The 13,441-nt window shown below is 37.8% G+C and overlaps 1 protein-coding gene across 1 annotated transcript in view; it reads left to right on the forward strand.

Annotated features, from left to right (window-relative positions):
• The window catches only part of hk2 (hexokinase 2), a 43,887-nt gene that overhangs the window by 26,337 nt on the left and 4,109 nt on the right, over positions 1-13,441 (forward strand). The window contains exons 14-16 of the mRNA XM_084551091.1: positions 3,494-3,593; positions 3,762-3,945; positions 6,956-7,111. Of these exons, the coding sequence (XP_084407217.1) occupies positions 3,494-3,593; positions 3,762-3,945; positions 6,956-7,111 (440 nt within the window). The remainder of the gene's footprint in view (positions 1-3,493; positions 3,594-3,761; positions 3,946-6,955; positions 7,112-13,441) is intronic.

A 13,441-nucleotide genomic window follows, 5' to 3' on the forward strand; every position in this document is an offset into this window, starting at 1 on the left:
TAACCGGGATAAAAAACGTGGTATATCTCCGAAGTCTTTTCCTTGTATAGCAGCTAAAGGTCTAATAACTTTAGACAATGAAATTTACCAGCAAATTGCTGATCTGCAGTCTCCTTCTCTCTGTTAGCGCAGGTCGTTTGGTGAAGTTGTTCATTGACTGACGTTGCCAGGATTTTAACTGACTGTTCCTCTGCTAGCGTGAGCAGATGCTTTTCAGATGATTGTGCATTGCAGTAGTACATTTGTTGTATTTCAGGACTGACTTACATATTCTGCATGTCAGGGTAGAATGGGCTTTATCTTTAGTGAAGTATTTCCACACTCTAGATGAACTGCTGCTAGTTTGCTGCAATGACCCACTGAGCTCCTCACCTGTCTTCTTTGAGGCATCCAAGTTCTTATTGTCACGTGATCAGCAACTAGTGGACTTCCTGCTTAAATCTTCATGGCACAGCAGTAAAGTCGACTAGTCTGTACTACCCCTAGTAGAGGCCCATTTACACTTGTCAGTGGATGTCTGACATCACTGTAGTCTGTACTGCTCTTTGTCGTCTGCTCTTTCATCATTGTGTAATCTAGAAGAAGCAATAGCTGTTATTATTAAATGTTACATAAAGAGAACACATCTAAATCGTCTGATTGTGGCTCCTTGTAGAGTTTGTGTATAATTTGTTTCCAAATGTAGGTTCTTTTTATCGACAGCTACATTCACCTCACACTTTCTCTCCGTCATAAATTGCTTCTAGATATACACACAATTGTCATGCACACAAGATTGTTTATGACTAGATTTGAAAACCTTGCTTAGGCTTTATTGGGAAAAAAAATCAATTGGATTACACCCACACATGGTTTTTGCCTCCTTATGTCAGTTGAATTGATTTCTTTACAGTTATGAACAACTTGAAGGCACCCAAGGTTTGTTTGAGTTGTTGTGCAAATCCAGGATACCCAATATGAAGTTATCAAGAGAAAAATACTATATCTTTTCATGCAGTCGTAAACACGGGTCTGTCCACGACTACAAAACCTATAAGCATTCCACAAACAAGTTTGTATGCCAGATACAATTTAAATAAAAGCATCATTTTGTGTTTGGCTTGATAACTTCAGATCGGCTCCAAGGCTATAAAAACATAACTGAAATGCATTTTCATGACATGGGACCTCTATAAAATTATAAAAACAGACTTTGGATTCTGGATTCTGGATTTTGAATAAAAACAAAATGCAAGGATTTGCAAATCGTATTTAATTTAAACTAGTACAAAGACAAAATAGCAAATGTTGAAAGTGGGAAATGTATTTTGAAAATACACAGCCTGCCCAGAAAAAACGTTGCCATCTGGATTTAACTAAGCAAATAGGTACAAGCCTCCTATTTGATAATTACTATCACTATAGTTCTTTAACCCCAACTGATGCAATGAGTAGCTTCTCATTTCTTAAACAGCCATGTCGAAAGACACATCCTGTGGTCATGGAAAAGATGTTAGTCTGTTTGAGAAGGGTCAAATCATTGGCATGCATCAAGCAGAGAAAACATCTAAGGAGATTCGTCTTCGAGGAAGAAATGTGGTCAGAAAAAAATCCTGATTGATCGGCGAACACTTGAAATCGAATCGAAGAAAGAACAGTAGAACTCAGGGCCATGTTTAATAGTGAAAGTAAGAGTATTTCCACACGTACAATGCTAAGGGAACTCAATGGATTGGGACTGAACAGCTGTGTAGCCTTAAGAAAACCACTAATCAGTGATGCTAACTGGAAAAAAAGGCTACAATTTGCTAGGGAGCATAAAGATTGGACTCTGGAACAATGGAAGAAGGTCATGTGGTCTGATGAGTCCATGGATTGTTTCTTCCCTGATGGCACGGGCATATTCCAAGATGACAATGCCAGGATTCATCGGGCTCAAATTGTGAAAGAGTGGTTCAGGGAGCATGAGACATCATTTTCACACATGGATTGGCCACCACAGAGTCCAGATCTTAACCCCACTGAGAATCTTTGGGATGTGCTGGAGGCTTTGTGCAGTGGTCAGACTTTCCATCATCAATACAAGATCTTGGTGAAAAATTAATGCAACACTGGATGGAAATAAATCTTGTGACATTGCAGAAGCTTATCGAAACAATGCCACAGCAAATGCAATATTTCGGTCCAACGAAATATTATTAGTGTATGACCTTTTTTGTTGGTAGTGATTTTTTTTGTGGCCAGGCAGTGTGATTTGAAAAGAAGCGACAAAAGGGAACTGAAAACCTGGTACTGTATCTTCAACTTTTACAATTTGGAGATTTCATTAACCAAGACACATAACCAACTTTAAAACATTTTCTAAAGATTAATTAATTATATAGACCTTAAATCGAATCTTCAGGCTTTCAGGCACCAGCGTATCATAAAGAGACATGATTCTGCTGAAGAAATCAGTGAATTGACTCAGGAAAGACAGACTGATGCAGTATGGAAAACTGTCCTGTGATTTGATGAATCAGAGTGTAAAAGTATTCTTGGAAATTATGGTTTCTGTGTCCTCAGTCTAAATAGAAGAGGGACCATCAAACTTGTTTTCAGGACACAGCTTAGAAGCCAGCCTCTGAGATGATTACTGAACATGGCATGGGTAACTTGGGAATCTGTAAATGCATAGCACATTCATAGTTTATAGTAATTGTGCAAATGGTTCAAAAATAGTGTCAAAAAAGTGCTCATGAACTACTAAAACATCTCTGAAAGCACTATTGTTGCAGAGTGATGTATACAGCTTTTGGCACAACACTTGCTGCCATCCTGATGATGTCTTTTTCAGGGGAGAGTTATTTCAGTAAGACACTGCTAAACCACATGCGGTACATCCATTATTACCGAAAGAGTCCTTCTTCTAAACGGGCCTGCCTGCTGTCAAGATCTCTCCCCCATTGAAAACATTTGCCATAATATGAAATGCAAAATATTAGTCATTGAACTGTTGAATATCTGAAATGCTATGACAACCCAGAATGGAAACATTTTGCTTTCAAAACTGCTGCTCAGTTCTCAAACGCTTACACAGTGTTAGGGTTAGGGAACAACACAGAAGTAATGGTCCTGGTTTCAAATTGAATATGAGCATATATTCTTCAGTTTCAATATTTGATGCGTTCTCTTTGTACCACTTTCAATTAAGTATAGTGCCAGTGTCAATGATTTGCAAATTAATTCATTCTGTTTTTATTAGCAACTAGAAAATGGGTTTGTATGAATATCAAGTATTGTGCTAAAGTTGCCTCACCTTTACAGTTAATAATGTTCTACAGTGAGTGTAAAGCACATAGACCCACTAAAACAACATGAAGAATGTAGACAGGCAGCTAATCTGTGTTTCCAATGTAATATATTTCCATGTATAAGTGTTTTTCTTTACATCACTGTTCTGAATTTGTATTTTCATGCTTTTAAGTTAAATGTAATGGATGTTTGTGAATAAATTTCTTGTCTCTGCTTCCAGGAATTTGACTTGAGCTTTGTGGCAGTAGTTAATGACACAGTGGGAACCATGATGACCTGTGGCTATGAGGACCCCAGATGTGAGGTGGGACTCATCGTTGGTAAGTCTGAGTTCTTACCACCTCCCTTTTTGAAAGCTCCCCGTTTTTAAACATTACAATAAGTTTAATAAAAGGACAATATTTGTGTTTTTAATATTTAGTTTTGATCTTGATGATAATGATGTTGTTTTATTTTAATGAAACTACTGTTGTTGTTTTTTTATCCAGGCACAGGAACCAATGCCTGCTACATGGAGGAAATGCAGAACATCGAAGTGGTCGAGGGTGATGAAGGTCGTATGTGTGTCAACATGGAATGGGGAGCATTTGGAGAAAATGGTGAACTAGACGACTTTTGCACCGAGTTTGACCGGGCTGTTGATGAGTGCTCTAACTTCCCCGGGAAACAGAGGTACTGGATGTGTTAACTATGACAAAGTAAATATGTTATTGTGTCAGTCAAAAAGAACATCAGCATCAGACAGATGCTGCAGAAAGTCCTCAGTGTGAGCTGGTAAGAAAAAGAATGCCAGGGCCAGACAGATAAATGCAAAAGGCACAAGAGTCAGAAACAGAGAATAGCTGAGGCACTTTGCATTATGTCTATAAAAAAGGTTCTATAAATATCTATAATGCTGCCAATTCATATTCATAATTTGGAGTTTATTGTTCATTGTACCATGAAGTTTCAAGGTAGACAGTTTGAATCATACATTTTTAATAATCAGTATTCCATCTTCTTCGGTAATAATCTCAGCCCTACAGTATCTATCAGCCACTAGGAAGGGACAATAAAGTATGAACCATTCAACCATTTTAGTCTGCAGGTCACATCAGCACACTTAAGGAGCTGTGGAAACACAAGCAATGCTAAAAAACTTTATTCACAAGTTAATAATGCAATTAAATCCACACACTATTATCCTCTCAAATGAAACACAAATCCCATTTAATAGCAGACAGTGTATTTTAAAAAGTTATAAAAAAAAACAAAGAAAAAGGCATGTTATCAGTTTCTCACAACTAGCAGCTGTGTATGGATCTGTTGCTATCATCATAGTTATATGTCAGATAACTATCTTCACACATTATTTACTCTGTAAATAAAGCTTCTGTGGTGCAGAAGATGTTTAGATCCTCAGGAGAGAGCAGTACAGTTGTAGCTTTCACATTTTGTAAGTGTTCATAAATAACCTAAGGCTATTTGTTGGATTATCAGTACCCTGGATGGATCATAAAGACAAGTTACATCTTGTTGTGACAGCTGTATGGGGGCTGGGGCAGGGTTATTGTGTATGAAAAGCGAATATGAAATTATGACTACTTCACTACCATACAATAACCAACATATTTGTGGACAGATTGATTGATAGATTTGCTGATTGAGCAATTGACTATGTATTAGCATTCTATTCAATAGGTAGGAGTAAGTGTTTCTAAATAAATCAGTTCAGTTTGCCACAGGTAGACTTCTGTTTGGACTCTAGCAGCAACAACTGGGTTAATAAGTCTGTAAATGAGAGATTTCCATGTTTCAGTATATTTGCTAACAAGCTAGAGCTAGAGTGTCTCGGGCCAAGTGTCTGACTGTCCTTGAGTACCTCATCCTAAGACTTAAACCCTCTGTGAAGAGATGTGAAGATGGCACAGACGCTTCTCATCCAATTTGATGTTATGTTAAATTTTCCAAATATATGCGGTCAAAGCCTTTACAGAGAAATAGCACTATAATGTCTTCCAGAAGGTCTTGAACAAAGTATTGAATTAGCTTTTGTAAATTACATATTTAAATGATCCATTTTTAAACAGTGAAGGGGTCTGAATGCTCCTCAGCCCCCCATGTACAGCATTTAATGGCCAAGAAATCATGTGTTTGTGACCCAAGCCTTAATTTTTCTTTCAGGTCACAGAATATTCTTTTCAGTATTTGACTGAATTTCACTCTGCAAGCCTGTCCTTGAGTTCATTGTGTTTCTTTTTTTTTCCCGAGATCGCACATAATACCAAGTAAATGCTTTGGGAACCGAAACAAATTTATTGTGGCCAGACATTGGTTTCCTTGTGGGAGAAGCCAGTCAAGAGTGCTGTGGTTTAATGATGTGACACATTTATGAGTTGATAACATCCGACCAGATATTCCACTTAATTCCAGATGTTTACATACACTGTGTTAAAAGACACATAAACTTTTTTTCCTCACTGTCTGAAGTTAAATCAGACTAAACCTCTCCTGTTTTAGGTCAGTTAGGATTACCAAAATTATTTCTATTTGCCAAATGCCACAATAACGAGAGAGAGAACTTCAAAGTCAGAAGTTTACATACATTTCCTTAGTATTCGGTAGCATTGCCTTTAAATTGTATGACTTGGGTCAAACGTTTTGGGTATCCTTCCACAAGCTTCTCGCAATAGTGTGCTGGAATTCTGGTCCATTCCTCCTGACAGAACTTGTGTAACTGAGTCAGGGTTGTAGGCCACCTCGCTCGCACACGCCTTTTCAGATCTGCCCACAAATTTTCTCTGGGATTGAGATCGGGGCTTTGTGATGGCCACTCCAAAACATTGATTTTGTTGTCCTTAAGCCACTTTGTAACTACTTTGGCAGTATGCTTAGGGTCATTGTCCATTTGGAAGACCCATTTGCGCCCAAGCTTTAACTTCCTGGCTGATGTCTTGAGATGTTGCTTCAATATTTCCACATAGTGTTCTTTCCTCATGATGCCGTCTATTTTATGAAGTGCACCAGTTCCTCCTGCGGCAAAACAGCCCCACAACATGATGCTGCCACCCCCATACTTCACAGCTGGGATGGTGTTCTCAGGCTTACAAGCTTCACAATTCTCTTCCTGATATCTTGGCTGATTTCTTTTGATTTTCCCATGATGTCAAAAAAGGAAGCAATGTGTTTGAGGTGTAGCCTTAAAATACATCCACAGGTGTGCCTCCAATTAACTCAGATGTTGTTTGTTAACCTATCAGAAGCTTCCAAAGCCATGACATCATCATCAGGGCTTTCCTTCATTGTTTAAAGACATTGTGATCTTTGTGTATGTAAACTTCTGACTTTGAAGAAAGTAATAAAAAATTCTCTTAGAAATTCTCTCTCTCATTATTGTGGCATTTAGCAAATAGAAATCATTTTAGTAATCCGAACTGACCCAAAACAGGATAGGTTTAGTCTGATTTAACTTCAGACAGTGAGGAAAAAATGTTTGTGTCTTTTAACACTGTATGTAAACATCTGGTTTCAACTGTGTGTGTGTCTCTCTCTCTCTCTATATATATATATATATATATATATATATATACACACATATATATATATGTATATATATGCATATATAAAGTAGTATTATTAATGTGAATACCGTAAATCTCACGGATGTGTGGAAAATGTTCAGTTTGTGTTTCTTTTCTTGAAGGTATGAGAAGATGATCAGTGGCATGTACCTTGGGGAGATAGTGAGGAACGTGTTAATGGATTTTACTGCCAAGGGCCTGCTGTTCAGAGGCAAAGTGTCTGAGCGACTCAAGACTCGGGGCATCTTTGAGACAAAGTTCCTGTCACAGATTGAACGGTGAGTGTTACAGACTGTCAGTGTGTCTCCTCAGGTCACCTCTGTCCATCAAGGTAACATTGTGGTAAGAATAAAATTATAAAGCGAAAAAAATTAATTGAATAGCACATCCAAAACAATACTGAGCATTTATTAAGGTTATACGAAATCGCATTATAATCTTATTGCAGTTAGCATAGTGGTCGTTCACAATCTCTTCTTTGGTCAGACTGAAAATCAAATGTTCAAATTGATTCATGTACAAAACATGTTTTTTGGAAAGCTGCAGAGAGCTTACAGTCCCTGACAAAAGTCTTGTCACTTATCCATTTTGTAGAAACAACAGTTTATAACCTGACTTTTAATTAATCCATTGGTTTTAGAAATGGCTCATATGAAAGCTAAAACCCTCTCAAATTATGTTTGATATACTAAAATAAATTTGCTTCACTGAAGAAAGATTGATCATTTAATGAACACAGAAAGGTCAGATTTTGGCAAGACAAAAGTTTTGTCGCCTACAGAAAGTAATGTGAAAATTGGACAAATCATTTACTTCAAATACAAAAATATAATGCATAACATCAGTGAATTAAGTACTGGTGCTGTGAGATCCATATTTAATATCTTGTATGACTTCCATGAGCTTGAAGGACTGCATCCATGCGGTTCGACAATGATTCATACAATTTATTGATGAAGTCATCAGGAATAGCAAAGAAAGCAGTCTTACAAGAATAAGAAAAAGATTTGAAGAGACTGGAGATGTTTTTGACAAGCCCAGGTCCGGCAGACCCCGCAAGACAACTGCTCGGGAGGACCGTTTGTTGGCTCGAAAATCCAAGGCCAGCCCCTTTTCCACTGCAGCAGAGCTCCACCAGGCCTGGTCACCTCAAGTCCCCGTGTCAACCAGAACAGTTTGTAGAATCCTGTCTCGAAATGGCCTCCATGGTAGAATCAGTGCCCAGAAACCAGCACTAAACAAAAGGCAATTAAAAAAACGTGTGGCATTTGCCAAGGCCCACAGCCTGCTAAAAGGATGGACGCTGGAAAAGTGGCAGAAGGTGGATTTCTCAGATGAATCTTCGGTTGAATTACATCACAGCCGCCGCAAATATTGCAGGAGACCTACTGGAGCTCGCATGGATCCGAGATTCACCCAGAAAAAAGTTAAATTTGGTGGCGGAAAAATCATGGTCTGGGGTTACATCCAGTATGGGGGTGTGCGAGAGATTTGCAGGGTGGAAGGCAATATCAATAGCGTAAAATATCAAGAAGTATTAGCTACCTCTTACATTCCCAACCATAAAAGGGGTCAAATTTTGCAGCAGGATGGTGCTCCATCGCATACTTCCATCTCTACATCAAAGTTCCTCAAGGCGAAGAAGATCAAGGTGCTCCAGGACTGGCCAGCCCAGTCACCAGACATGAACATCATTGAGCATGTCTGGGGAAGAATGAAAGAGGAAGCATGGAAGACGAAACCAAAGCATCTTGATGAACTTTGGGAGGCATGTAAGACTGCTTTCTTTGCTATTCCTGATGACTTCATCAATAAATTGTATGAATCATTGTCGAACCGCATGGATGCAGTCCTTCAAGCTCATGGAAGTCATACAAGATATTAAATATGGATCTCACAGCACCAGTACTTAATTCACTGATGTTATGCATCATATTTTTGTATTTGAAGTAAATGATTTGTTCAATTTTCACATTACTTTCTGTAGGCGACAAAACTTTTGTCTTGCCAAAATCTGACCTTTCTGTGTTCATTAAATGATCAATCTTTCTTCAGTGAAGCAAATTTATTTTAGTATATCAAACATAATTTGGGAGGGTTTTAGCTTTCATATGAGCCATTTCTAAAACCAATGGATTAATTAAAAGTCAGGTTATAAACTGTTGTTTCTACAAAATGGATAAGTGACAAGACTTTTGTCAGGGACTGTATAGTTTTTCACCAATATACGCTGTTTGCATGCTGTTTTGGGTGGCACATAATTTCCCTGCATCTTCACAAAGAGGGTCGAGATGACGCAGTTACCATGACTCATAGAGTTTCAGTCGCCACATGGGTAATGTACCAGGTTGAAAGAAAATGAAATTATCCATAAGAGCATCAACTTAATTTTTTGTTTTATTTCCTTCACAGAGTGAGGGAACAGAGTTACCGTATTGTTTGCTCTGACATTAAAGGCTGTGAGATGCTTATGTGTGTTAGGCAAAGAACATACTGTGCTTTTGCACCTTCCAAGTAGCCTTAGTACTTATGTCAAAAAGAAAGAAAAAAACATGCAAGGCTAATGGTTCAGAAGTCATTCTGTAAGAAATAGGGCCGGGACTCGATTAAAAAAATTAATCTAATTAATTAGAGGCTTTGTAATTAATTAATCGAAATTAATCGCATTTTAATCGCATATAAATATTTGACCTGAGAACAGTGAGAAGTAATTTTTTTCATATGGATTTTTAGTATACCATTGAATAATGACTAAATTTCCCATCCACGGGGCCAACCAAAGCGGTCTCATCAGCTTCTTCTTTCATGTTCACTGTGGTTTGTTGTTGTCTGAAGTAATGAACAGTGTTGCCAACTCCTCAGGAAAGGAAAGTAGGTATTGGCTGTCCTAAAAGTCGCTAGAAGTCGCTAAATGACGTCATCGGCTAATTTGCATAATTTACCTTTTGGATGTAATTGTGATGGACGCTGTATTATTAACGCGCCTCCTTTATCCGGGCTTGGTATTGGCATTTTTTTTTTTTTTTTTTTTTTTTAGTTTTCTTAAGTTTGGTTTAGTTTCTAGACTACAAGTCACAGGCACAGAAGAACATGAGCATTTTTTGCCATAACTAGAATATTTTTAACATTTTTTGAACAAACGGTTTTTACTTGACAAAATTAACAATCTAAATGGATTATTATTTTAGTGTGACAGTGAAGAAACATTTACATCCCGCTCTGTAAACCAGGGCGCGATCAGCGGCAGCTTTGCGCATGCGTCATTCGTTTGCAGTCTGGACGCGGTGGCGTGGTTCTCCCTCTCTGCTCTGACCGCTGCTGCGCGGGGCTACTGTGAGACTGACCGCCTGTGAGTGCTTTGGGACGGGAGAGGGGCTCACGGCAGCACCCGCTGCTTGTTGAGGACACTGGTAATGAACGCTAGTTGGTGCTCCAGTATAATCGGTCCGCCGAAACTCATCCAGTGAGAAACGTTCCGCGGTGCAAAAATAAGTGTGATTAAAATGCGTTAAAAAAAATTAACGCGTTATTTTTGTGTAATTAATTAATCTTAATTAACGCGTTAAAGTCCCGGCCCTAGTAAGAAATAATCCACTTATTCTGTGGTATATTGAGCCTTTTATACTTGGAAATCCTCTGAGAGTGGAGCAAGAAAGAGATTCTTTCGGGAGCAATAGGTAAAACAACGTTGTTTGAAATGTGCAAAAATATTTCCAATTTGTTTTGAGACCATGGCAGAGTAAATAGTATTAACACTGTACGGGAAACCGTGGTACACTTGTCTTCAGGTGACCCTTTGCATTATATAAAGCTAATAATAAACATAATTACATAATTTATTCAAATGACCGTTATTCACAGACAAATGTATCATTAAGCACAATACCACACATAGAAGTTTCTGTCATCTGTTATTGTTATATTGGCAAAGAAATGGTGAATATTGAAATTAATTCATCAAGTTCAGTCTCAAACTTTCAAATTTAGCTCACAGGTGCAACTTGTAAACTCAATTCTTACATTTAAACCACAAAGCGTAAATCTGAGTTTAACAAAATCGCCATTGCCTGGTTATAGAAACGTAGATGCCAGAGAAGCACAGCAGCATCTTGTGTAGAAAGACAGATGAAATAGTGTCCTGCTAATCAGTGGGAAAGGTGTTGATAGAGGACTGTGATGAGATGGGAGAATTTCTCAAGAGGACAGCTGCAGAAAGGAGTTTTTTTGGTTATAAGGCATTGAAGAGGATTTATAGTTTGATTTTCAGAAAGCATTATTATTAAGTGAGGAATTTGTTTTACTATGTAATGTTTTAACAAATTTAACAGATTTTTGTAGTAAACACACTGAATTAACTATTAAATAAGTCAGTGAAACATAATTTACTGAAAACAGTTTAATTTCTGAGACGTCCTAAATCAATAAAAGGAAAATAATTTAGGTTACAGTAATGAGCTAGTTGGTGAATTAAAACATTTTTTTTTAAGATTTAGTTTTGCATGAGTTACCTTGTTTAGTTAACAGTGATTGTCCCCTTTCAAGTGATATTAATCTTCACTCCAAAGGAATAGCTCAAAGACAAAATCAATACTCCGTGACCAACGGACTTGTGGCTTACATTTAAACATATAACTGCAGATTAACAAGATGCACAGAGAGTCATTCACAATAGAAAATTAATTCTCAGGGACTCACACCAAGCAAACTCACTGAGTGAGTTTTTAACTTAATACTTAATACTTAATTTACCTCCCTGTTAGTGAGTACTCACATAAAAGAGCCACAGACCATTCTTAAGAGGCACTGACTGATAACTGAGACTGATGACTGAGAATCCATTTATTGTGAGATCAGATACTCTTAACAGAAGTTCTCCTGATGGGTGACTTAAATCTGAATCAAATCTTTTTTTTCCACAGCTACTGAATATTAATTAAAAATGAATTAAAATTAAATGCTATTGAATATGTCATTATTATCATTTAAAAAAATTAAAGTGACGGGTAAAAATGGGTTATGACGGGATTTTTATGACCCTGTCAGTCAAACTGACGGACAACGAAAAAGTCTAGCGCAGCCTCTGCTCTAGACCCAACACTTTGCTTTAAAAAACATAAAGATGGAACACATCGTGGAAAGGTTAACTGAGGAGGTTCAGAGATAAAAAAACATTTGGAGAACTCGTCTTTGGCGAATGTTTTAGTTGCCATTGTTGAAAGTGAAGCAGGAAGTAGAAACAAAAATTAACCCGACTGGCAAAAAAGACCCAACGCCAACTAGCATTTGGGTGGCGTTTTTACAGAGCGAGCCAGACTGACGAGTGCACAAGTATAAATGGCTCGCACCAGCATAGGCTGTGTGCATGGGTGCATAGTCATACTGGTGAATCTGGAAGGTATATGTATGTAAGGAAGAAAAAGGGGAGATGGACGGCTGCATGAAAGAGAGACAAAAAGGATAAAGAAAAACATTTTTATATTATATATGCCATATACTGTATATGGCATAATATGAAAGTGGTGATTATTATGGTATGGATATGAATCCTGGATATTGATGATTTGTGTGGTATGCACATACACGACGTACAACATACACACAAATACAAACAGTATAATATTAAGGATGAAAATTTCTGTTAAGGGAACATGAAATGAGGAAAAAAAGACTTTCAGGAGCCCCAGAGTGATGCAACCGTGGTTAGGTCAGTGGAGGCATTTTGTTTCATTTATTTTTTTTTAACTGCAACATTTTGTGGATCTGAGCCGCCCCCAGACCGGGCCAGGAGAGAACCGACCCATCACCAGATCCGTTCCAAAACAGCAAAACAGCTCCCAGACCCTGAGGAGGAAGCCTGTGTTTTTAGGGAGCTGTCAGTCTAAACGCTGTAGGGAAGTTTGGATGATCATGGCCTGGCCCCTTCCCTCCCCTGTGCTTCAACTCTTAGCAGCCTGAATCCAAATGCACTGTGGTGAAAAAAGTATGGATAATTGTTGTTGTCCTTGTTTGCTCTGAATGCGATGGAAAAAGAACTTCGAGAGAGTCTGGTCAGAAGTCAGAAAGGTTTCTTTAATGAGCAATTAACAAAGAGTCTAATTGCAGGTTCTTTCTTTCCCCTGCACACACAGCTTTTATACAGATAATCTAGGTATGTGGTTTCCATGGTAATGTGAGTGCTGTCAGTCCCTTATCACTTGTTTTCTCGCAACATCCTCAGTGTAATGACCTCGTGAAGGAAAACATTGTAATTCCAACCATAAAGATGTTATTAAAGGGTCATAAAAATGTTAAAGGATTATGCATATGTTATACATTTCGTTGTCATTGTTATACAAGTCTATCATGTGTAGAAAATTTAAAAAAAAATGATGTTTTCTGTTGAGCCAGTGACTGATATGTAGAGATTTTTTTGTGAAAGCCAGATCATTTTCACATTTTGTCTTTGGTATTGTAATTGTTGTGTCCATGTTTGATATAAGTTTATACATTTTAGATATTATGTTTTGGAGTTTGTAACTTTCATAAACCACTCTGTGCTTCCAGACTAGTGTTTGGAATGATATGAAACTGTTGCTTTGGACAGGTGGTGAAGATGAGTGATACCTTTA

This window comes from Chelon labrosus, assembly GCF_963514085.1.
Source record: "Chelon labrosus genome assembly, chromosome: 9".
NCBI lineage: Eukaryota > Metazoa > Chordata > Actinopteri > Mugiliformes > Mugilidae > Chelon > Chelon labrosus.